Source organism: Oncorhynchus tshawytscha, linkage group LG23, assembly GCF_018296145.1.
Source record: "Oncorhynchus tshawytscha isolate Ot180627B linkage group LG23, Otsh_v2.0, whole genome shotgun sequence".
Lineage (NCBI taxonomy): Eukaryota > Metazoa > Chordata > Actinopteri > Salmoniformes > Salmonidae > Oncorhynchus > Oncorhynchus tshawytscha.
Genome location: NC_056451.1, coordinates 12,708,566 through 12,735,008, shown reverse-complemented (window position 1 = coordinate 12,735,008; position 26,443 = coordinate 12,708,566). Strand labels below are relative to the sequence as shown.

Sequence of the window (26,443 nt, the reverse complement as noted above, 5' to 3'; positions counted from 1 at the left end):
AATTCTAGAGTGCTTCAGAATTGCTATTACTGTAGCTTGTGGTAAATAGTTTGTTTATTGTGCCAAATATGTTTCAAACCTGCTTCAAGGCTAGCCATAAACTTACATCAGAGCTAACTAGACTCTTCTCAAATTAACCTCAGTTGGTGCTGAGCTAGAACAAAAGCCTGCACCCACAGCTGCCCTCCAGGACCAGAGTTTCTTGACCCCTATTCTACCTATACTGCATCTCTTCTGAAGTTTCCACGATGTTCCTTAACTGAAACCAATAGCATCATATATACACACACACATACAGTGGGGCAAAAAAGTATTTAGTCAGCCACCAATTGTGCAAGTTCTCCCACTTAAAAAGATGAGGCCTGTAATTTTCATCATAGGTACACTTCAACTATGACAGACAAAATGAGGGGAAAAAAATCCAGAAAATCACATTGTAGGATTTTTAATGAATTTATTTGCAAATTATGGTAGAAAATTAGTATTTGGTCACCTACAAACAAGCAAGATTTCTGGCTCTCACAGACCTGTAACTTCTTCTTTAAGAGGCTCCTCTGTCCTCCACTCGTTACCTGTATTAATGGCCTGTATTAATTGAACTTGTTATCAGTATAAAATACACCTGTCCACAACATCACACAGTCACACTCCAAACTCCACTATGGCTAAGACCAAAGAGCTGTCAAAGGACACCAGAAACAAAATTGTAGACCTGCACCAGGCTGGGAAGACTGAATCTGCAATAGGTAAGCAGCTTGGTTTGAAGAAATCAACTGTGGGAGCAATTATTAGGAAATGGAAGACATACAACACCACTGATAATCTCCCTCGATCTGGGGCTCCACGCAAGATCTCACCCCGTGGGGTCAAAATGATCACAAGAACGGTGAGCAAAAATCCCAGAACCACACAGGGGGACCTAGTGAATGACCTGCAGAGAGCTAGGACCAAAGTAACAAAGCCTACCATCAGTAACACACTACGCCGCCAGGGACTCAAATCCTGCAGTGCCAGACGTGTCCCCCTGCTTAAGCCAGTACATGTCCAGGCCCGTCTGAAGTTTGCTAGAGAGCATTTGGATGATCCAGAAGAAGATTGGGAGAATGTCATATGGTCAGATGAAACCAAAATAGAACTTTTTGGTAAAAACTCAACTCGTTGTGTTTGGAGGACAAAGGATGCTGAGTTGCATCCAAAGAACACCATACCTACTGTGAAGCATGGGGGTGGAAACATCATGCTTTGGGGCTGTTTTTCTGCAAAGGGACCAGGACGACTGATCCATGTAAAGGAAAAAATGAATGGGGCCATGTATCATGAGATTTCTAGTGAAAACCTCCTTCCATCAGCAAGGGCATTGAAGATGAAACGTGGCTGGCTCTTTCAGCATGACAATGATCCCAAACACACTGCCCGGGCAACGAAGGAGTGGCTTCGTAAGAAGCATTTCAAGGTCCTGGAGTGGCCTAGCCTGTCTCCGGATCTCAACCCCAAAGAAAATCTTTGGAGGGAGTTGAAAGTCCGTGTTGCCCAGCAACAGCCCCAAAACATCACTGCTCTAGTGGAGATCTGCATGGAGGAATGGGCCAAAATACCAGCAACAGTGTGTGAAAACCTTGTGAAGACTTACAGAAAACGTTTGACCTCTGTCATTGCCAACAAAGGGTATATAACAAAGTATTGAGAAACTTTTGTTATTGACCAAATACTTATTTTCCACCATAATTTGGAAATAAATTCATTAAAAATCCTACAATGTGATTTTCTGGATTTTTTTTCTCATTTTGTCTGTCATAGTTGAAGTGTACCTATGATGAAAATTATAGGCCTCTCTCATCTTTTTACGTGGGAGAACTTGCACAATTGGTGGCTGACTAAATACGTTTTTTGCCCCACTGTATATACACATATGTGTGTCCTATAGCTAGTACAGTGTGTGGGTGCATCAGAGAGAGAGAGAGGCCTTCCTTGGAACTGCCAAGCTGTTACTTCCAGAACAGTTCCTCTCTCGCCTTATCAGCCAGGTCCCCGTGCTTTTGATTGAACCGGCAGCCAGGCGACACTAGCCCATGCTGAAATAGATTGCGTTGCCCAAGTTTCTATTACGGTTTCCCCTTGTACGCTTGCCAGCTGCTGGTTATTTATTTGTTACAGGCTTTTCTCATTTGAGCCTGAGTGGCTCATCATTGCAGCCGGAGACTCTGTCGGCCTGAATGGAACCCATCACTAGCAAGGATTTATGGACTCCTGACAAGGCGCCAGAGGAGCGCAGCAAGGAGAGCCTGGGCTAAAGGAAATAGCATCAATGAACAGTCTTCCCATCCTGCTGAATATTAGGAGCTCCAGTTGGTTTCCTATTGGGAGTAATCTGGGAATGACATTCAGGAAGCAGCGCTCTAGACAGCCTGAGAAGAGAAGACGTGCTTGGTCGTGTGTGACTGTTAAAGTGTGTCCCGCTGGAGAGCGGAGAGTAAGCTACCCTAGTAGATGGACTAAATAAGAGATGAGAGGAGACATGCAGGAGTCATTTTGTTAGGACATTGTTTGGAAGAGTTAATTGGATCCAATGCAGTATCTATTTAAGTGATTAAGCCTCTCTAACTCATGGTTGCTTCATTAAGTGAGTGGATATATGGTTAAATGTCTAGTGTCCTACACACAGAGATTAGAGTGTTAGTGCTCATCTTGGTTAGTAGTGTGCAGTGAAGCTTCAGGGCCCATCAATGCAATCCAGTGCAGATCAAAGTTCAGCAGACAGGCACCCCACCTCCTTACCCTCCATCTCCACACTGATTGCTTCCGAGTCAGGTGACCCCTGGTCCCCAACTGGGACTGGAGGTCTGCCATCAGGACCTGTACCTCTTTCAGGGTCACCTGCCACCTTAGGGAATGGGGCCACCTGATTGGTTGTGCTGGCGGTTGTTGTGGGTGTGGTCTTCCCTGTTGTTGTGCAGGTGGGGGAGGGGTAACAAAGTGACCCGTTAGTGAAATGGAAATGCAGCACACAAAAACACCTAAATATAATGTTGTTTTATGACAAGGGAAGGATTCTTTGTACCTTGGAGAAAAATATATGTAAATCCAGCATGAAAAAAAGATTACTGTCATAATTACTGTTAAACTGATGATGACAATGAGGACATTAACATAAAGAGCGCTTTGAAGAGAATTCAACTGAATCCATGACTGCAATAAATAAAGTAGGTAGCCTATACATCACATAAAGCACTCCTCCATAGGTGCAACATGACTCAGCGCTTTAGAACCAACATTTTTCCCACTGTTTAATGCCCTTAATAGATAAAACATTCAGGCGTTGCAGAAATTACGAGACATTGGAGAAAAACACTCAGGGCCAATATGGTCATGAGTTGGCTGCAGTGCCGGCCTTAAGATTTCCAAACCGGCTACCTTTGTTACTGAACCAGTGAGGAATCTCTTGCACCTGGCACTGCAGCACATTCTACACAGCAAAACCCTGTTGTTGTGGATGCTACCAGCTGGTGCATGGACTCTTCCAGCACATACAAACTTTGATATACAGTTACCTTTCACGTCCGATTTTCTTTACTAAGTAGTTTGACAGATGAGTTGAAATAGATACCAGTAGCTGAGGTAATGGTAGATAATGACTTACAGCAACTTTCGGTTCTCTGCTTCACTAAACTGTTTTACAGGTAGTTACCGTCTAACCTACATAGGGAATGGTCTATGGAAAATGTGACAATGTTTATGGAAAATGTGACAATGTCAACATATCCAATTAGGATCTGTACTGGTACTGTGGGGTTATGCGGTGTCTGAGTCTGTGGATCCAATACGGGTCTGTATTGTGAGAGACCTGGCAGAAAAAGCACTGTCATCATCACAACAACCATCATGAGTGTCTTCCTAATTCTCTGACAGTGGATGTCCTTGAGGCCTTGTGTGCAGCACGCCGCTATTGACGTGGACGTTTCGCTAATAAGCCGGCCATAATGTTAGCATACTGGAGGGTGCCAGCCCAGATTGAAAGTGAAAGGCCCGCTCTCGATGCCAGTTGATAGTTTTCACTCTGAATAAGGTGCCCTGTCAGAGCACCAACTGCGCCAGGCAAATTAAAACGGCACACCGGGGGAGTTCAGGCTTGGGATGCCAGACAACAGCTCCAGGGCTACATTATTAGTTCAATTTATCAACATTGTGTGTGTACATTGCTTTCTCCTTTCCAGAGAGAAAAGAAAGGAGAAAAGCACAATATGCAATGGGGAATGATTTGACTGTCCACACTGCTGGGTGTTTGTCTCTCGCTGCTTTCTCTATGGGATGGGATTGTTCCATTCTGGGGAATAGTAAGAAAGAGGACTTAGGAACCAATGCACACCAGCGAGAATGGCATTGTTCAACATTATGGGGTGTTCTATTGTGGGGAAACCTTGTTCTTCAGTTTGGACTCAAAGGCTTTTGTCATTCTGCAAGTCTGAGTCTGAAGTCTGGCAGTGTGTGAAGTACTTCAAACAGAGTACAGAGGCATGGATGGAGTAATCGCCGGGCAGAATTAGCCAGTGGGGTCGCTCATCTAGTCCCACTGCCCACTGAGCGGCACTTCCTCCAGCAGAGAGGATACAGAGAACAAAGGCATTGTGGGAATGTGGAGGTCTGAGGCTAAGTATTGCTTGTGTTCTGAAGTAGATAGAGGCTGGACTGGACCCTGGATGGATGGTATTGTTGAGATATAATGGCCAGCAACTCTCACTAAGATGGTCTCAATGCTGTGTTTATCACTTCTAGGGAAAAGCAGCCACCATCAGTACCCATGGATAATTTGTAAGGTGACAAAGGGCTAATTATTATTATTTTTTTACCAGCAACTCCTTTTGGGGAAAATGGTGGATTCCCAATTGAATTAGACTGACAAGTAAGTTTGAGAGAAGTGAGCCTGAATGAGTTCACCAATTGTATGACTAACTACCTGACTAGTTAACTAACTAACCCACTAACTCAGCTAACCGAAAACCAGAGCTACGTAAATAAGAGCAGTAAACAGTTCTGCTCTCTGACAAAAAAAAACAATCATTAAGTCATGGCCCAGGGATGTCACGATCATAATTCAAAGATAATTCCACAGTAATTGTTTATTAATGCTACATTAGACTACATCTCAGCTGAGAGCTAGCAATATGCTTGCTGCCAGCCGCTGAGCTCTGTAGCCACCCTGCTCTATGGGAAGGCAGTGGGGAGTAACGGAGCGTTACAGGGATGATGATTCTCCTTGATAAACGGAAGTGGGCAGCTTGGCAACTGGCGCTGCTAGCCTGTCAAACATCCATGCTGGTGCTGCTGTCGCGACTAGAATTGGACAATAGCTCAAATATTAAAGATAGCTGTTGAGGTGAGAGAGGTGGTGTTGCTGTTCTACGCAACAAACTCTCCTGAACTGCTCGTGTTGCATAACAAGTCCTAAAAAGGGGAATAGATATGTTGCTTACAAGGCTTTGCTAGCGTTAGCCTGTTCGCTAACAACCTCAGACAGTTCGGAGAAATGTAAAAGAAATGTCAACTGACCATATGCTGAATCAGCAAGAGTGTTTTGCTTGCGTGTGGTCGCCAGGACGTCTAGAGAAGAAAAGGGAAAGCAACAAACATATTGACAGAACAGTACATTGTGTAAGTCTGAGTACTGGTTAAATACTCAAACTGTGCTTAGTTAAATGTATAATTGACTGCTTGTTTAACGTGCCCATCTGCAAGGGACAATTGAGAGCAAAATTCCCACCGGGGTACTCTTCAGCTAGGAAATGACAGGCTACTTCAACTTGTACCGAGTTGCTGATTCATTTCATTGTACTATCACTCTCCAAGTATGGCAATCACTTTTTCTGTATCATTTTGGACAATTAAATGCACTTGATAAGCTTCGCTTGTTGTGAAAGAGCTTTTATGATGGCTCTGTGCATCTAGTGGAGAGCCATTAAGAACAGATGATTGGTCCACCTTACCGTGGCAGCTGTCGGGGTAGTGAGGGTAGCCGTTCTCCACATCCTGCTCAAATCCGCCCCTGAGGAAAAACAAAAACAGAAGAGGACAAAACGGCCTGTCAGCGTGTGTGTCATTCCTCTTTCACCATTTAAACACAACCTCCGCTTTCATTAACTGGGTACATTGTCAAGCTTTTCAAAATGAAGACAAAGACTTAAATAAATGGTGCTGCAAAAGAAAACCATTTCATTGGTTTTGTCTCTGCAAGGTCAGGCTGACTGTTTTGTTAATGTCCAAATTCAAATGGATGTGTGGAGGTGCTATCACCTGGCAAGAATAATGTTTCCCCACCAGTTGCATCCATGATGATACTCTGTTCTCTGGTTCCACTTATACAGCAAAAGAAACATTGCATTCTTGCAACACATTTAGTACCTCTAGTATGTATTTACATTTGGTTGTGCTCCAGTGCATTGGACACTTTCTTGGACATCTTTCTTCTATGAATCAAAGGCTTGTGCACATTCAGAAATCATACATTCCCCCTGGTGAGTAATGTGATTGCGTTGATGCACAGTGGAGTGAGTGTCCCCTTAGTCAAGCAGAACATAACATCAATGACACTGAATCTTCTACGACACAGTATCGACTGAGCAGGCAATCAAAGAAAATAACAGATGTAAATACTCATGAACATTCACACATACGCAAACACGCGCTCACACACTTGCTCGCGCGGGCAATCAAACACACATCTACACAAAACAGACGTTCCAGGCGCGGCAAAAAAACAAATTACATCTAAATGAGAAGCAGGCCTAGATGAGTGAATACAGACCCAGTGAGCAAATCAAGAGTGAAAAAATACAACAGGGAATTCAGAGGGGAGAAATAATAACTTCACTTATCTTTCCATGCTCAGCAGTGGGCCCACTGACAGCCGATAGCATTAGTTGTATTACCACAGCAGAGTGGGTTTGTTTGTGAGTGAATAGGTCGGCCTGGGGGGATTTTGCGTGATTGTGTGTCCGTGTATGTGGACCACAACTAGTAACCAGTATTACTGTATGCCTCCATTCCCTTTCTGTTTTATTAATGTATTTATTTATTCTGAGAGTTTGAGAGAAAGAGCCACGGAGAGAGTCCTAGACTGGCCTCTTTGGCACGCCGTCCCCAAGCGCTGACAGTGAGGGGAGGGAGACAGGAAACCATGGAAACAATTCACCTCTGGCTCAACCTCACCCGCCCCCCCAAAAGCAGCCGGCAGAATTTATGCCACCTCTGGAGCGAGAGTGTAAGGGAGGAGAGAGTAAAGGGGGATGTTGCTCTCCGGTCCAGCCCCATTACAGCCTTTATGAGCTGTTGCATCTGTTCTGGAGGCATGGCCATGCTCGGGTTCTGACTATTTCACACCATATCACTCTCTCTCTCTGACGTGGACAGAGCAGGCACAGCGTAATAGCTCTACTGACTGCATGTATAATATTTGCCAATCTCTTCGGTTCCACTCCATTGGCTTGCTGCATGGCACTGTCCCGCTGGTTAAAAATGTGATAAATCAAGCCTCAGTCCAATTCTGATTACCTGCCCAGCACGTACACACCGCCGCCGCACGCACGCGTACACACACATACACACCTTTGGAATATTACATTAACGTCTGGCTGTGAAGCTATGGCAAATAAAACCCATGGGTGGCCAATCACAGGATATGCAATAAGTCAATCCCCAGCTGAATAATCCATTTGAAGCAGTCCATATGACTATTAGGATAGTGGCAGCTGCCTTTACTGTGATGCCTGTCCACCCATCCACACTAAGTTTACAGCCCATGTTTGCAGAGGCGAATACCTACAGCAAGTGATTTAAGGCCACACTGAAAATCAGAGGAACAGCGACAGCCCAGTCCCTGAGTGTCAGGAGGCAACATAGGAGGTGAAATAGTGCCTTCTACTGCCTCTCCTCCTCTACCTCTCTCCTTCCCTCCCTCCGTTCGGAAGACAGTGAGGTACACACGACATGATTGAAATCCACCCAGCTGAGCATTACTTTCGATTCCATGCTACAGTGCAGAAAGAAAAAGACAGTGGGTCAGGAGGGAGTCTCAGACAGAGGAATTGATTGGCTTTTTGTTTGCACACACACACCCTGCTTGGTGCTGACGCTGAGCCAGTCGATAGCTCTAAGTGTCAAATGGCTTCCTTCGAGTTCATCAGAATGGATCAGTAAATTACATTGAGGTCATTTTGATCGATGCCTTTCAGTCCCACCCCAAGTGACGCACGGCCCCTCCAAGCAGGTATCTGGGGTTTCATTTCCGAGTGATTGCAGACGTGATGTATGTCCGCCACATAGAAATAAACAAGATGGATGCTCGTCCTATATGTGAAATGGAGCCGACGGACCAATGTTTTTACTGTATTTTAGAGGCCGTATTCATCACGTTGACAATCTGGGCAAGTCAAACTCCAGATTAGGTATCGATTATTGAAAGCATACAAGGAAGTAGATTGCAGAGTACTATGAAGTTACTGCTACTTCCTTCATTTACTGTATGTTTCATGCAAGGTCATGTCTATGGCCATTTGATGATGATAAATGGTCAGTAATGTTACATTTTTCTGATCGAAGACTCAACACTAATATTTGACACATAGTACTCAACAAAACAAGGAGTAGGGGCTAGGGATGGGTTTGGTACTTGGCCTCTTAACCTGCTGTCATATAATTGGCTGCGTGGTGGGGTGGTCCTTACGCAACATCTGTGACTCACCTGAATCTGGACACCACTGTGACACAGCTCCCAGTCCTCTGCCACACGCAGTAAGGGTCCCTCGAGGACAGACAGCTCCTGTGAGACAGACAGACAGTCAGAGTTCGGTGTGTGAATACTATCAAAAAGTAAGAGACCAAATACATATTTTAATGAAGACTCTTCTGTGAGGCATGACCTGAAGTGACATGTGATATCTATTCACCTAACAACACCCCCATATTCTGGAGTGTCTCATTAACATCACAGGCCACAGTCACACCAGACGAAGTAAAACAGATCAGGCAAGGGTGTCATTTTACCACACAGAAAAAACCTGCCATTTCAATTTTTCTGCAGAGTGAGCCTAGCTTGTAACTCTCCTATCTAGGAGCTCAGAAAGAGGCAGAGATGAATATGAGAGATGGTCAACGTAGTGTGACTGGCTGTTGGTCTGTGAGGCTGCAGACAGCAGTGTTTGGTGAGAGCCCCCTGGGTGTCTGGAGCCCCCTGGGTGTCTGGTAGCCAGAGGCAGTCTTGGACATGGACTCAGTGACACAGCCCAACTAACAGGCCAGTACGTAGAAGAGATGTCGGGAGCCAGAGATGAGGACTGAGAGTTAGGTCAGTCATGCTCAACATGGTTTACAACACAGAGGGTTGTGTAGAGCGGGAGAGTGGAGGAGTCTCCACCAGACCGGCATTGACAACATGTCAGAGTTAAAAGGTAATGACCCCTATCTGTAGGGGAGACTTGAAGCATTCCTGCTGGCTCCTTTTCTCTGTGCCTGTCAGGACATGATGAAGACACAGGTGTTCCTCTCACCTATGGATCACTAGAGCTGTGTATATATCTATAGCTCTGTATGGAACCACTCATTAGGAAATGTCTATCTGGAAGGAAGGTCCACCATGTCTAATCTCTCTTCTCTCAATGGTGTAAATTCACGATGTCTCCTTCCTACCTGTGGCTTGTCAGTTTTGCTGTCTTACTGTTCTATACTGAGAATATCACCACGGGTCTGTGGGGTTACAGCCGACCTTTTCTGGAGGTTCTCATTAACCTAGTACTGAGGCAAAACAGTTGCAAATGTGACAACATTTTGTAACTGTGCTTTAATAACTAAAAAGGGGGGAAATTAAAATGTTATGAACATTGTGTGGGTCAGAGGGTTGAGACTTTCACACAACTTTTGATATCCCTTTGCCATCTTTTTCACTAAATCTCTTTTCTCTATATATTTCATTCAATGTGTTTCTGCTGTCTGAATCATATCCATTTTGCTGAAACCTAATAGAAACAGCAGCTGCAGCGAGAAGCGAGAGATAGAAAAACCGTTTTGCTTTGTGCCAAGATAGAGGCTACAGTAAGGTGGAGAGACAGACCAAACCAACCAAACCTAATTTGGAGGCAGACAGATGGGGAGAGTGTGGAGAGGAGGATATGGGCCTGACACCTGACCCCTGCAAAGCATCATGGGGCTTAAGGGGCCCTTAATCCCTGGTTGAGGTGCGCTGGGCTGTTTCGGAGTGATCCAGCGATGGAGGGGCTTTAAGCCCTCTAAAGTGAGACAGGCCCTATCCTTCTCCTCGTCGTCGCGTTGAAACCCTGGACGTGGGTTGGCTTGCAGCCAATCAGCTGGTTCCAATTTGTGCGTAAATGCTGTTGAGCACTTCTCTAAGGCTCACAATGAGGGTTTAGCATGCTACGTCCCTGTATCAAATTTAACACAAATGTTTTTCTTGGGGGGTTGGGTAGAGGCGGGGGGGAACATTCCTCCACAACCCCAAAATAGGACACAAGATTGAGTATACTAGCTCGGACAAAACATCCCTGACAAAACAAATCCCCTCCAGCAGTTGCTCTGACTGCAAGGAAGTCCTTTTCACTGCCCTCATAGCAACGTCGGCTTCTAAACCCTTGGTGATTCATATTGTGAATATAGTCTGTTGCATACTCACAATTTGACATAAACGATAGCAGCAACATTTTTTAATTTAGATTTATTTCACCTTTATTTAACCAGGTAGGTCAGTTGAAAACAAGTTCTCATTTACAACTGCTACCTGGCCAAGATAAAGCAAAGCAGTGTGACAAAAACAACACAGATTTACACATGGTATTAACAAACGTACAGACATTAACACAATAGAGACATGATTGATTGTATGTCACACGTGTAACTTCACATCACCATAGCAGCACTGGGGGAAGGAAGCCTCTATAGCGGCAAACGCATGAAAACTGGAATTCCACAGCAATATTAACACACACTTGGCAACTGTTAACAGTGCGGTACTAGCTGTATATAATGGACGGGGTATCACTCACTTCTTGCAGGAGCCGTAGTCATTGCAGCGGCTCAGAGGTACTCGGACCACACAGCTGGAGAAGGCCACAAACAGAGCGTGATGTTCCCTGTCCAGCTCCAATCCCAGAACCCGTCTGTCCTCTCCGCGGACATTACATCTAGGAAAGGGGAAACGACAAACACGTCTCATTATTTCCGAAATTTATGCTGGATGGCGACAACTACAGCACCCTGGGAGACTGTATGCAAATGAGAGTGGAGTTGAAAAGCTGTTCAGGACACGTACTAACAGCACCACAACACATATCACTGTCTTATTACAGTGGACTCTGCTTGGAAGCATCACATACAATAACTATCCTCTTACAGCGGGCAAAAAAATGACTTCTTTTGTTGCTGAACCAATAAAAGTGAACATTATGAGAGGAGTGCACTATATTATAAAACAGATCGTTTGCATCATGTAGATGAAGAAGAACGGAGAAAGGGAGGCTGACTTGGTGGGGTTGTAGACATCAATGTCCTCCAGTAGCTGTGTGCTGAAGGAGGCGTTGAGCTGCGTGCTGGCCAGGATCTTCAGTACCCTGCCGTCCTCGCTCCCCAGGAACAGCACCGTGTGGTTCTTATAGGGCCCAGCTGACGTATCCACTGCTAGCTGGGTCAACTTGAACCTGGGTGGACACAACAACAGGGTTGTGGTTCAGGGTTAACATAATGATACCTCCGAAGAGACAAAGCATCTGCATTTAAAGATTATTGTCGGAGTGTGTGCATGCACTGCAAAGTGACAACACTGTGTAAGAATACGCAGGACACTATTGTAAGTAAAACCACTGTACAGCTGCTCTCAACTTTCCTTCAGTCCCACACAAGTTGATGACATGTTGTTTACTCAGAACATCACACTGACTGGCACTACGCTAGCTAAATGACTCAACAACGTGAGGTATTCATCGTTAAAGTTCTGTTGTTCAGCTCGTCTCGGGAGAGTTCTGAAGCAGATGTGACGTTTGGAGGCAGATGTGAGACAGACAGCGTGCCTTCCCTCCGCTGTGTGAAGACGCCTGGTTGTCTGTCAGACTGGCTCGGCTTTACCATGTAAGTCACAGCAGGGGACCGAGCTAGGTGGCTGTTTGACAGCCCTCTGACACCCATTCTACATTCAGCACCACTACATGGCTGGGCTTCTAATGAGCCACTGGCGCTATTTCCTGTGTTAGTCTGGTAGACCACACCCGGACGGTGTCTTTCATTGATGTGCTTTTCAGCTTTTCACAGACCCCTTCCGGTTGGATCTATAATTTTGGGGAGGCCCTATCCTTTTTGGGTCTATCTTTGATGTGGTGTTATGGAAGGCCTCATCCTGACTGCGTCAAACTTTTATATTTAATGGGCTTTTCATGTTGAGACAAGGGACCAAGTTTTCTACCCATCAATTTTCCCTTTTATCTATCCATCTTTTCATCCCTCCATCCACCCTGTTGCTGTAGTTACCTGCTGGTTGTGCGTGTGAAGTAGGGCCGGTGGTTGACGGAGGGAACAGCCTCGTCCATCAGGGGGTGGTTCTTGATGAAGGTCAGGGTGTTGTCGGGGAAGGTCGTGGACGACTTGTAGGCAGCAGCAGAGCCGTCGCCGGCACAGCAGCCTGGTCTGTGAGACCGAGAGGAGGGGCAGAAGTTAGTCAGTGGAGTTTCAAAGTCAGTGGGCTAGATTTACTAAGAACTCACAGTGAGGGAATATAATACTGTAGATGCAAACTTTTGTTGACAGTGTTTACACTGGAATAAAGTAAATATGTCTGGACGGAGGCAGTCAAAGTTCCCACTCACATGTGTTGGTCTTACCTGGGTTTGGGTACCTGCTCCTCAGGCACGGGTGTCCAGGCTGACTCACTGTTCCTCTGCTCCTTGAACTTCCCGTTGAAAGCCTTCTCAATGTCGTCCATGTAGAATGCACATACTGCTGAGCCTGTTATACTGATGAGGAAAACAACAGAGACATCTGTCATGGACAGCACCCACCTGTAGCACGCGCTCCAGCAGGTATATCTCTCTGGTCACCCCCAAAACCAATTCTTCCTTTGGCCGCCTCTCCTTCCAGTTCTCTGCAGCCAATGACTGGAATGAACTACAAAAATCTCTGAAACTGGAAACACTTATCTCCCTCACTAGCTTTAAGCACCAGCTGTCAGAGCAGCTCACAGATTACTGCACCTGTACATAGCCCATCTATAATTTAGCCCAAACAACTACCTCTTCCCCTACTGTATTTATTTATTTTGCTCCTTTGCACCCCATTATTTTTATTTCTACTTTGCACATTCTTCAACGGCAAATCTACCATTCCAGTGTTTTACTTGCTCTATTGTATTTACTTCGCCACCATGGCCTTTTTTTGCCTTTACCTCCCTTATCTCATTTGCTCACATCGTATATAGACTTATTTTTCTACTGTATTATTGACTGTATGTTTGTTTTACTCTATGTGTGTAACTCTATGTTGTTGTATGTGTCGAACTGCTTTGCTTTATCTTGGCCAGGTCGCAATTGTAAATGAGAACTTGTTCTCAACTTGCTTACCTAGTTAAATAAAGGTGAAATAAAAAAACATTTTAAAAAATGGGAAAGGCCCATATTAACCCAGGGTATAATGGATTGTATAACTATAAAAACATTCAAGACAGCTGCCCAAGGTTGTATAGGATATTAAAAAACAATCTTATAAAATAGGCTTTTAAAAATATGCAATATCAAGGGGTAGGTTTTTGCAAACGTGAGCATTATCTTCTGTGAAAGCATATGGCTGTTTTTTTATTTATATTTTCTATAAAAAGAGGTACATTAAAACTTCATTATACTCATTGTATGAGTATGTACTGTATATCTGTATGGCCGTCTGTCATGTTGCTGCCTGGTACTGTGACTGACCTGTTGGCCTGTGTAGTGAAGACCCCCAGCACGGCTGGTCTGTGATTGATCTGCAGCACGTTGGTCAGCGACTGCAGAACGTCAAAGTAGAAGAAGGAATCGCCCGGCACCGAGCAGTTGAGCCGCGCTTTGAGGAACGACGTCCAGTAACGCTCTAGAACCCTGGGAGAACCTCCATTGTCGTTCTTACATACACGAGCCACTCTGGAGAACACAACCTGATTGGGGGAGGGTTAGAGGAATATCTTTATAGGATTTTCCACAGATTCTAATTCCTTTTGTGTTCATTCAGTAACATAAGTGTCATGACATGACATTGTTTCACATTTGACATTACATTGCAGCCTATCCAATACAATCCAACGTTATTGTCCATATGTTACAACAGAAGTTTTGTGTTCTCTACCCCTCCAGACAGCACATATCACACATACAGTTGAAACAAGGGTGGATTCTACTAAGCTATATGGAATTGTTTTAAGGTCATACGAAGGATCATTTATCTATTTGATCTTGAATTTTAAGACACCTTGAAGTATCAAAGAAATATATACAAAAATGATTTGGTGAAAAATGGAATTTGGCTTACTGCTATTAGCCCATACAAATGCATTGAATAGCAGATTCTCTACATGGAACAACAGATAGTCCCCCCAAAAATATCAAAAAGGAAGTTTATTTTGAAGTGTCTGTCCTATATCTGAGGGGGATAAAAAAAAGATCAGGAAACTATTACGTTTAAAAAAAATTTTATTCGACCCCTTATTTGTGGCACTAAACTATTCAGACGCCTTCACTTTTTTCCACATTTTGTTACGTTACGGCCTTATTCTAAGATGGGTTAAATAAAAAATCCTCATCAATCTACACACAATACCCCATAATGGAAAAGCCGAAAACAGTTTTTGAATTTTTATACATTTTTTTAAATAAAAAATTAGATATATTATTTACATAAATATTCAGACCCTTGAATTACAACTGTCGTACCTTGCCAAGTGTGGTGTACTCCACAGCAATCTCACTGAAGAAGAAGTACACATAGTTCCCGTACTCAATGGCATGGAGGAAATGAGGCTCTGAGGAGACAAAAGGGAGAAATATGAAACAGTAGAACTGACTGTACTACTTGGTATTCACAATAATAATGCATTAGGCAGTCAGTGTTTTGGCAGGAAACATCACTCAAGTGGATACCACACATTGATTTAGAATGAAATACCACTCTAATATGTAATGTAATGTAGTGTATACAAATATTTCATGATTCGTGGCAATGCAAAACTGAGAAGAATTCAGAAGGAAGATTGAGGAAGATTCAGGAAGGTAAATTCACAAGTTGTTTCAAATTAAGACCTGAGGCCAAGGCCAGGTGCTCACCTCGTAGCCATTTGGAGTCGTACTTCACGGTACGAAGCACCGGGCTGCTCTCTCCCAGACTACGGTAAATTACCGCATCACTCGCCAGGAAGTCTGTCATGGTGGCCGAGTAGAAATCGCCACCTGAGAGGAACAAAATAACTAATTTAAGAAAGGCGTGCTTTCTTTCAAATGAACACAATTGCAGTGAAGACTAGAAACCCATGCCTCCCAATGTGTATTTTCATCTCTTGGCTACATTTCATGTAGGGGCTGTGATGCTCTCAATGACACTGTGTGAACTATGTCTAAATGTCACTGGCAAATTGGCAAGATTGAGGGCAGGTTTACTGATCAAGTTGCTGCCCCATCTGACATGTCTCTCTGTCTCTGTCCAGAGCAACTCACCAGCGAAGAGGCCGACGTTGGATTGGCGAGACTCAAAGGGACAACGGGCCTGACCCACCACCTCCTCACCGTCCTGTTCCAGTGTGGACATCTGGGAGAGAGAGGGACGAAAGAGAAGAGGGGACTCAGAGAGGGAAGGGGGTACTTCATAAAGCTATTTATAGGAGTGTAACTAAAAATAAATACTCCACGGAGCTTATATTGAAAAACCTCAACTAAAATAACTAGGTCATTGTTTGCAGTTGTTAAGTTTAATATTTCCCCCTTACTGAAAAATCGATTCAGTCCAAACTTGAGTATTGTTCTGTTTTATACCAGGTTAGCTTTACGGCTAACTGCCGACCCCTTAAAGTCATGGACAGAATGAGCCTCTAGTCAATCCTGATGAATAAATAGGAACACGTGTCATAAAGATACCTTTTATTTAGTACGTTTTACACTGCATTGTAACAACAGTGAAGTCAAAAGGTCAGGAGTAACACTCCTGTCAGCTTGCTCTATGGCTGCTACTCTGGCAGCACTGTGAGGAGACAGTATCTCCTAACCACAGATCTTTAGCAGCTATTCCTGCCCCACCGTTAACAAGGTCGTAAACCTCGGCTCAGACAATACGTGTGAATCCCGCTGGGGTGGGGGGAGGGAGTGGCAGAATGCGACCCGGAGGAGAGGTCATTCTCGGCAGCTCCAGCACACCAGCCTTCACAAACACACACAGTGACAGCCGTCAACATGTGTGTTTATATTTAATGCTGTGTCATTGCTCAGTGTTCCCTATGGGTACACTCTCCAAGTGAGACATCCACCAATGCTACTGTGGCTGTTATATCTCTGATATGTCTGCTTAACCATGGTTCTGGGGCTTCAATACAGTGTGATTTAGACTAGAGGCTACAGGTTTTCACTTCCTGGTCTAACTACCACCTGGTCACACAACCTCTGTCTTTGATCCAGCTGGCTCATTGGGCAGAGTGTTTTGTTGGCGATCAATTTACATGGAAAATGCACTCTGTGCAAAATAAAACATCTTCCACCCGTCCACACCGACAATCCAATCCCCTTCACCCTAACAGACCCGCTCCTGACCCCACTGCCCTTCTCAGTCTTTCCAAGGAATGCTGCAGACAGATTGCATGATATGATTTCCACTTCAGCACACTATTCCCAGTTCTCCGGGTAGTCATCGCACCTGGTTTTTCCGAGCCGGGAGGGAGGGGGACAGGGAGAGGAATTTGTTCTGGATAAAGTGTAAATCAACGTCTTCCATTGGGAGTCTATGGCGGAAAAGGTAAATCCTCTGCAGTAGTCTGTATGGATTTAGCCAGCTCCCCATTGGACTTCTCAGACTGTAGACGTTACGTCCCCTCTTCCAAAAAACACACCGTGAATCACTGCCCAGAACCGTGATGTCATCTCAGCTCAACCAGGCTTCTTTTGTATTGGTAGACATCCTGGGGAGTATGAGTCCATCTACGCACCATGGTCACGATTAACGTATCGCTATTTTCCTTTGTATGTTTCCACTTAGCCGAGATCTCGCTCTGGCACACTTTGGGTTGTTAATCATTTGAGCAGTCAGATAGCCATAGAGACTAGGTGGCGTGAGTTCTTTTGGAACTAAAGTAGTGGCTCTCCTGGGATTCTGACTCCAGTTTTCAGGCAAGTTTTGTTTTCTCTCTCCCCTCCTCTCGCTCTCTCCCTCCCTCGCTTTCCCCCACTCTGTCCCTCGGAGGATGACATGATCTCAAATCTGCGGTTGCAGTTTATTCCTCAGATGTGTAAATAAAGACAGTTATTATCATCCTGGATCTGTGTTCAGTCAACAGACCGCTGCCAACCTTGGTTGAGTCAACATGTTTCTCCATCAACATCCAGGATAGCAGCACTCCTTTGAAGTGTTTATGCAATCTGGAGCCCTATCTGTGCACGACAACGTTGATTTGATGATTTTATACTGTAGATAGAGAGGACACTTTTTTTTCTCCCAAAAAGTTAGGAGAAAGTCAGTATGTCAACACCTGTAGGCATATGCTCTGAATGCAGCGCCCTTAACCGCTAAACTACCCCATGCTACGGAAAAGAGCACTTTGACATTGGTTCAACAATTTTTAAAACTAAGCTTATTTACCCCATCTGTTAGGTTTCAGAACAGTGCTGGGTATGGAGCTGGGGGCTTTAGATCGAAAGGTGACTGAGGTGTAGTGTCCTACCTTGTAGTTGCGGCAGGTGGGGTTAAAGGCGTTGGTACCGCAGGCAAATAGGGTCTCGTCATTGCGTGGGACCAGAACTTTGATGTAGTTGTAGCACTCATCCTGTTAAAGGGAAACGGCTGGGTTTCAGAGGACTGCAATTTGACTACTGGCTGCTGGTGTTATCACCCCACATGCAGTGTCATTGCACAGCTTATTATGCACTGAATTGCATTTTGCTAAGTGTACACACGCACACCCTCTCAGTCATACTTCTGTTCCTATTCTTGTCATTCCCATAATCCCTGTGCTGATCTCTATGGTTTCACTAGAGCTCTGGGAGGCTGACGCTGCTTGTGCCACAGACTGGTTCTGGAACTACAGATACCTGTGGTGCCGATTTTGATAAGCAATCTATGCTATTGTTAGTGCTACCCTCCCACATCAAATAACAGACAGTCGGAGAGCGAGAAACAGAGAGAGAAAAAGAAAGAAAGAAAGAAAGAAAGGGAGAGAGATACTCACGCTGTTCTTCCCCCTCACTGTGCATTTATCCACGTCCTTTGTCTTCCAAGTCAATTTCTGCAACACAGACAACCAACTGTCAGAGCAAGAAAGAGACCCTTTTTTCACCCAGCCATTCAAATGCTATTAAGAGACAGCTGTGATGAAAAAAAAGCTTCTGACAAACAAACAATCAGACAGACAAACATCTGAAACACCTGAGGAGCTGTGTCTAACTTTGTCAGCATGCAACTAAAGACTATTGTTCCTCTCTTACAGCCCATCTCCCATACAATCCATCACAATCCACCTGTGCTTCTTAACAACAAGACATCTCTATGGATAATTCGACCAACAAGACGATCAAGGAATCAGAAAGGAATCTGCAATGTATACCTATGGGAAGTAGATTGCCCTGATACTAGCTATCTATGGTCCTCCTGGATGTCCTTATCTCCTAGCATTGACCCCCCGCTAGTGGAGTGAATAGGAAGAAATCCATCAACTTGTTAACAAGGTCGCCTGGTTGAAGGTGGTTTAATGCACTGCCCACCAGTGCAGATCCACTGTTCAACTGCCAACTGACTGGAAGGGTGATTTACTGACCCTGCTGTCCTCCCTGCAGGAGCGCCAAACTCATCACCATGGGGCATGCTGGGAAATAAGATTTCTACAGAGACTAAAGTGAAATCCCCCTTTTGGCTCAACACTCAACCACTACCCTTCTGGGCCTTAAAGTGGAGTGAAATGTTTCCCCCAAGGCTCTTCTCACTTCCCTATTGAAGATCCAATATGATAGGATAAATAGGATAGACGTCAGCAATATGCTAATAGTTCCCCCTAGACCTCTGGCAGAGTGAGGTGGAGTTAGCTATTTATTGCTTATACCCATCCAGGCCTTTGAAATACAGTATCTCTGAGTGGGGGATCATGAAGGGTCTGGTGAGGAGACTGGGGATTAGAACTGAAACTGGGCCATAGAAAAGGAATAGATCCATGATGAAGCAGACCCTAGGTTTTTGATTATGACTCAGCCGCACACTAATGAGCTCACTGAGACAGATAAGAAGCATGCGAAAGTGAGAAAGCCAGGTTGGTAATATGGCTGATGACCAATGAACTATGTACTATGCAATGCACATATTCTTAGTTCTCCTAACTTCCTTTAAAATACATACCTTCTCTTCTGACAATTCTCTGCACTACACATCATTCCTCTCATGTATTTCCACTGCAATCATGTACATCAATAACGGTAGATCTCATTGATGTTGAGTGGGTCCCTTATAGGGATGACTCATGCTGTAAATGAATCTAAATACGATAGGCACAAGCAAACACAAGCCTTAAAGTGATTTTTATTTAAGTGCAATCATGTTTGACAAATGCGATTCAGATGGGAGAGAGAGAGCACAGCACTTCAAAACCAGGAGTGCACGACAAGACTTCTATTGGATATCTGTCTGAAGTGAAATGGCTTCATATCTGCATGAATGAAGAGATTGGCTGAGTAAGAAGAAAACAACACAAATAAACTATATTTAAAAGATGAGCAGAAAAGTAGGAGCCATTGAACCACCAGTAATGCTCTTATGTCCAGCCAGCTGCAATGATACACTAGTCTATGACCCATGAGGTCATAACTCATGTAAACAATGTGTTTGTAAGACAACATAAGGCTTACCTGTTGTGGGACGATCTGCTCAGAGGAGGCGCTGAGACTGACAGCAAACACATGATCCCTGTAAGAGGTCAAAAGTCAGAAAACATTTCAAGCCGTCTCCTCTCTGCCCTGAAACCCAATCCCACCACACCACACCCAAGCTGCCTGTTCTTAGCCTAAATTAGATTGATTAGGGTCAGTCACAAAGCTCTTTAATGCAGGCTTATTGATGTAGAATGGCTTCTTGCTGAGCCTGAGGAACCTTTTAGATAATGAACCTACTGTATGACAATATGAATGTAACGGGAGCTATCCAATACGGTTGACTGATACAATGTCAGAAATAATACAAAGGGATTCAATGAAGAGCTGTCAATACAGGGATAATGTAAGGCAGTACAGTGCATTAAAGTTAGGTGAACAATACTGAGAGGTGTGTTGACTGACCTGGCTGCGATGTAGAGCATGTGGTTGATCCGGAGCATCCTCTGGAAGTCCAGGCCCAGTCGTACTGTATCGTTGTCCGACATGAGGCCCTGGAAGCTTGGGTACAGGTAGGAGTCTGCATGGGGAGGGGGAAAGAGTAGCAATCTCAGTTCAGTGACAGTGTTCATCTGGGGAAAAAACATCTCCATAATGACAAACCAGGCACTAAAGAAATCAAGTGTGTGAATCTGAAAATAGGGTGAATTCAAGCACAAAAATAGAGATTGTTTGAGTACAAGATAGAGAGAGAGAGAGAAAATAGGTTGTTGACTTGATAAAACCCTCTGATTGCAGTATGCGTTTCTCAGTTTCTATTTTGTATGCTTTTCCTTTGCCCCACATTTGCCGCAGATGCCCAGATTGCAATTTGTTTTAACTGTCAGGTGGTTGTTATTGTGGGCTATCCCATGACTCTATTCTGTGCTGCTAGAGATAATACACTTAACTGTGTAAAATAAGAGGGGGGAGTGGGAAGCATCGCCAGACCCTAAGTTTATCACAAGAGTTGGATTATTACCAATCCCACAAGGGATGACTCCAAACACCCAGAAAATGCAACTCTCCTCTATGTTATCCTCACAAATAATCCTGATCGGTGTGAGTCTGGTGTTTTGTGTGTTGACCGTAGTGATCACTGTTTTACAGCCTGTGTTCGTAATGGCTGCTCAGTGAAACGGACCTGTCCTGATTTGTCATAGACGCTTGCTAAAAAACGTTAATGAGTAAGCCTTCCTTCATGAACTGGCCTCTGTAAAATGGTATAGAATCAGCTTGATCCCGCCCCCTCTGTCGAAGACACTTGGAACTTATTTTTTTATATTTTCAGTGGTATTATTAACAAACCAGCCCCTGGTTCAGCCCCTGGTTCGACCATGATCTTGCAGAGTTACTCCACCTCAAGAATTGCATTTGGCGAAAGGCTCGGCACACGCATACTCAGGCTGACTGGCTCTCGTTCAGGCAAATGAGAAATAAGTGCACTCAGGTTATCCGGAAGGCCAAAGTTAGTTACTTTAAGGAGCAGTTCTCTCTCTGTGGGTCTAACCACAAAAAGTTCTGGAAAAGGGTTAAAGACCTGGAGACCCTCCTCCTCACAGCTACACATGTCCCTTCATGTTGATAATGTGGTTGTTACTGACAAGAAGCACATGGCTGAGCTCTTTAAATCACCACTTCATTAAGTCAGGATTCCTATTTGACTCAGCCATGCCTCCTTGCCTGTCCAAAATTTCCTCATCTCCCACCCCTTCTCATGCAACTAGCCCTGATACTCCTGCCTTTTTTCCCCCTGCCCCGCTACAAAATTTCTCCCTGCAGGCAGTCACGAGGTGCTAAAGGAGCTCCTTAAACTTGACCCCAAAAAACCATCTGGATCAGATGGTTTAGACCCTTTCTTCTTTAAGGTTGCTTCCCCTATCATCGCCAAGCCTGTCTCTCCTTTCTGGGGAGGTTCCCATTGCTTGGAAGGCAGCCACGGTTCGTCCTTTATTTAAAAGGGGAGATCAAGCTGATCCTAACTGTTATAGGCCTATTTCTATTTTGCCTTATTTATCAAAAGTGTTGGAACATTTTTTGTCAATAATCAACTGACTGGCTTTCTTGATATCTATAGTATTATCTCTAGTACGCAATCTGGTTCCCGCTCAGGTTATGGACGTGTCACTGCAACCTCAAAGGTCCTCAATGTTGTCACCATGTCACCATTGCCCTTGATTCTAAGCAATGGTGTGCTGCTATTTTTATTGACTTGGCTGAAGCTTTTGATACGGTAGACCATTCCATTCTTGTAGTCCGGCAAAGGAGTATTGGTATCTGAGGGGTCTTTGGACTGGTTTGCTAACCACCTCTCTCAAAGATTGCAGTGTATAAAGTCAGAACATCTGCTGTCTCAGCCACTGCCTGTCACCAAGGGAGTACCCCAAGGCTCAATCCTAGGCCCCACACTCAATATACTTTGAGAAATGAACTCAATATACTTTGAAATTACAAAACAAAAATTCTAAACAGTGTACAAATGATGGACCTATATTCATACAGTTTCTTGATTGTCCAGCTCGCTAAAAATCACTAGACAGTCAGGGAGCAATTTCTAGCACATTTTGACAGAAAGGAAATGTAACAAATTATCAGTGCAGCCCCCCGGACCTCGATGAAGACCGAATGTGATCCCTGGGAAAAATGAGATCGACACCTCTGGCTTAGGCCTTCCCGTCCAACTTAACCTCTGTAATTTCAGATAGTGTCCCATTTTAATCTCCTCAGGGGAAGCATCTTTCCCCCAACTAAGCAAGTCCGGCTCGACTGTTTAAAGATTTTAACCTCGGGGCGATTGGGTCAAGCAGAGCAGTGATTCGCTGTGGGGCAGAAAGGGAGCGGGATAAGCCACCCCGGCGAACACTCGCTCGTTCCTTTAATTACTCCTCAGCACATTCACTTCCTTTAAAGGTTTGGCCGCTGCGTCGCCATGGAAACCACTAACCCAGTTCCTCCAATTAGCCTCTGCGAGGGAGATGATTCCGGAGGTGGAGCTGGGTGCTGGATGTATTACCATACATAATGGACATCCTGGGGAGTTGTGAGGGGTTCTGACGCCCAGTTACCTACAGACCTGCTGATAAATGACCCTCATTACACCTGAGATGGGCTCCAAATATAGATCTATTAGCATGGCTATTTATGCTAATGTTCCCCTCCTCCAGATAGATCAATTAAAGCACCAGGCCTCAGTCTCTGTCACCTCTTAAATAAATGGGGCTGGCCAGGACCTCCTGACCACACGTGCCACTGACGGGCTGTACGTGTGGCCCAATCAGACACTGTATTATGTCATATAGCTAAAATGTATAGCCATTTTATTTCGATAGTGGCAATTATGTATTTGAAGTCGTCATCCTATTACTGACATAGATCTGTAAGACAACTGACAAAATATGTGTACATACAACTAGACATGATGCTGCCCTTTAACGGTACATCAGAACTTCATTCCCCCCTGAACTAAGGAGCAACATTGCATCATGACGGGCTTGCACTCACGTTCTCTCCCCCCAATGCTGATTGGCTCCAGGTCCTGGGGGAAGGGTGTGACTCCCATGGTCAGGTGAGGTAAGAGTGCTGTGAGGGCTAGAGCCAGGACCACCGCCAGAAGGGGGAGGGGCCGAGGCGACCCGGGCACCAGCCTCATGTTGGCAGGGGTTTACCACACCTCACCAGAACAGCATGGCCAACAGCGGGCACACCACCACCTAGAAGAGGAGAGAGTGAGACACAGGTTAACATAGCTACAACCAAAGTTACAAAGTTAGCTGTACCATTATCTGTTAAAACAGTCACAGGCTAATGTGAATGACTACAACAGCAGCGTTGGCTTCATAATGCTCACTATAATTCTGCTATCAAGTTCTACAGTAGCTGTTGGAACTTTCTGAGTTTGGATGCTAAGCTCTCATTAGCATGCGATGCTCACTGCCAGTGCGGCATTGTGATTGAGTGTTAGCTGAACTGTGATGGCAGCCTGAACACAGAGAGAGAGGGAGAGGGACAGGAACGGAGAGAGAGGTGAGGCCACAAGGGCCCCTTACTGGGACACCTGGCTCATTTACTCCCAGCCTTCAGTCTTTCACAGGTGACTTCACACAATTAACCACCGCCCCCACAGGGGAACGCGACCCCCACTGTCTGCACCAAGACACCAGGCCCAAGGGGGAGGTGGCAGGTACCCACTTTCACCTAATATACAAAAAAAAAACTATACATTGTTTGACTAGATGGGAAAAACGAGTGGCTCCTGTAAGAAGGTCAGACGATTCAAGTTTGAGCAAAGTTTACTCTCTGCATTATTAATCACTCAGGTAAGCTATGTGTCAGATCTGAATTGTCTCGAAATGCTAATTTCCACATCTGCTTGATTTCTGGGATGAGAGACCGGGACAGATGGATGCGGATTGCGCAGGGATTTGTTCAACTGAATCTACAGAATGCTGTGACCTGTGTTTTGGCACCAACTTAATAAGGGCAGCGTGTCCTCTAAGGGTTTCAACTCAGCACAGCCCAGATTGATGTAGTTCACCAATGCGATCCTGCCACACAACTCTTAAATGGGGAGCTGAAAATAAAGTCAACAGAGATATGAACCGCCATCAATATTGATAACAGGCTGCCTCATTCTGATTCAGAGGAGACGGTTGCATTTAGCGATGAGGTCAAGCGATGATCACAGTGTCATAAATCGAGGAGAGGCGGTGTCTGCTCCTGTTTACTTCATGAATTACTGCCTCCCGTGTGTCCTGCCTGGGCGATATATGAGGACATTACTCCCAATGGATTAACTCACAGGCTTTTCGGCTTCTCAGAGGAGGTAGACAGCTTGAGCAAACAGGATATGATGCGGTGGCTTCCTGCCTGAGCAGGCCAAACACCATGTCCCCAAAACACCACTGTCACCCCATCTAATCTGAATATATCACTGATGATCCAATATCTTTGTAAATGCTCTGTAGGTTGAGCAATGGCCTCAAGTTAAAAGAGTATGCTCACATTTATACTGATTATGCAAATGCTTGAGGGATCTTGAAGTTTAAAAAAACTTGGTAAAGTCGCAGTTTAAAACATGCTAAATAAACTCAATAAAACTACGAAATGATTTGCACAACTGTCTCTCTGCTCCCATTAATATGCATAGACTAGACCGACGATCATAAACATGTAGTGTGTGAAAATCAAAGGTTATGGAGATGGGGCAGAGATCAAATATCGACAAGTGCAGAGTATTTATCCAATGGCTATAAAGCCAGGAAAATGCAAAGATGACTCACAGCAAGACAAGCACAGTGCCTGCAGGAGCTTATGCAAGACAGACCAACAGATACACTGACCCTACAGACTCTCTGAGGCTTCTGGACCTTCCACAGACTTCCACACAAAGGCACTGAGTGGATGAGCTTCTTGGCGTGTTTATCAGCAGCACCCTGAATAGTTGCGGTTCCTGTTTGTGAAGTTCTCCACACGTTGACGAGCCTCACAGCTGGGGATGGATGTGGAGCTTGTGGAAGTGGAAAATGCTATGACGAAATGCCCAACGTAATCCAATTAAATCCTAGCTACAGTAATGTAATATAAACCAGCATAAGTCCCTTTGATCTGATGCATACACTGTTGTCCTGGGGTTCACTTCCAGATGGGTGCTGGTGGTGGGGATTTGGCAAGAGGCCTTTATCTAGGGCTTGATGACAGTGACACGGTAGAAAAAACCCTATCATGTAGACTTGAAACGTTACTGCATGTGAGGCACGTCCAGTCTTTCATGCTGAGTGAGTGACTGATGTGATAGTAAGCATCACTGCGAGAGCAGGGGCCGACTTCCGCCTCTTTAAAAGACATGCATAGACATTCCACAGTGACAAAGTCAACTTCTTCTCAAACTCAGAGATTCACTATGCCCAAGCCCCATAAAGCCACTGGCTTCATTTAACAGTCTTTTAAGATGTGATTTTACAAATATATTTGGGGCCTGCCTTCAAATTGCCCTGCTTGTGGAGCATCTATTGTGTTCATGTTGTTTATCGCCTCAACCAGTAAATTCTTCAGCTTCTTCTCAATGGGATATTTCCATAGTGACCGGGGCATGATCTAAAACCCAGCTGCTACCGCCACACCGAATGCCGCCCGCCAAAACTTGCCATGTCACAAACACAAACACACCCTCCCCATAAACATGTAAACCATGCAGCACCCTTTAGGAATTTGTTGCTGTCCGTTTTCTTTATCTAATCAATTGCTTTTTACAGAGTGAATGGAGAGGCAGGCTGATGAGCTGACAGCTGTCGATGGGATATAAGCCACTGCTTATCCCGACCCACACTCTCTCTCTGTGTTCTGTTTTGGATGGG

General features: G+C 44.7%; 1 protein-coding gene across 6 annotated transcripts in view; it reads right to left on the bottom strand.

Annotated features, from left to right (window-relative positions):
- The window catches only part of sema6e (sema domain, transmembrane domain (TM), and cytoplasmic domain, (semaphorin) 6E), a 130,594-nt gene that overhangs the window by 13,974 nt on the left and 90,177 nt on the right, over nucleotides 1-26,443 (bottom strand). For 5 of the 6 annotated variants that reach the window (XM_024385820.2, XM_024385819.2, XM_024385821.2 and 2 more), the window contains 17 exons: nucleotides 23,592-23,800; nucleotides 20,517-20,631; nucleotides 20,091-20,148; nucleotides 18,428-18,484; nucleotides 17,924-18,025; nucleotides 15,717-15,807; nucleotides 15,330-15,452; nucleotides 14,940-15,028; nucleotides 13,950-14,167; nucleotides 12,867-12,998; nucleotides 12,517-12,672; nucleotides 11,520-11,693; nucleotides 11,043-11,180; nucleotides 8,732-8,809; nucleotides 5,979-6,037; nucleotides 5,545-5,595; nucleotides 2,776-2,940 (listed from right to left, as the gene is read on the bottom strand). In XM_024385820.2, the coding sequence (XP_024241588.1) occupies nucleotides 2,776-2,940; nucleotides 5,545-5,595; nucleotides 5,979-6,037; nucleotides 8,732-8,809; nucleotides 11,043-11,180; nucleotides 11,520-11,693; nucleotides 12,517-12,672; nucleotides 12,867-12,998; nucleotides 13,950-14,167; nucleotides 14,940-15,028; nucleotides 15,330-15,452; nucleotides 15,717-15,807; nucleotides 17,924-18,025; nucleotides 18,428-18,484; nucleotides 20,091-20,148; nucleotides 20,517-20,631; nucleotides 23,592-23,739 (1,954 nt within the window). In that variant the 5' untranslated portion in view covers nucleotides 23,740-23,800. The remainder of the gene's footprint in view (nucleotides 1-2,775; nucleotides 2,941-5,544; nucleotides 5,596-5,978; nucleotides 6,038-8,731; nucleotides 8,810-11,042; nucleotides 11,181-11,519; nucleotides 11,694-12,516; nucleotides 12,673-12,866; nucleotides 12,999-13,949; nucleotides 14,168-14,939; nucleotides 15,029-15,329; nucleotides 15,453-15,716; nucleotides 15,808-17,923; nucleotides 18,026-18,427; nucleotides 18,485-20,090; nucleotides 20,149-20,516; nucleotides 20,632-23,591; nucleotides 23,801-26,443) is intronic. The other variant, XM_024385823.2, reaches the window with a different exon arrangement.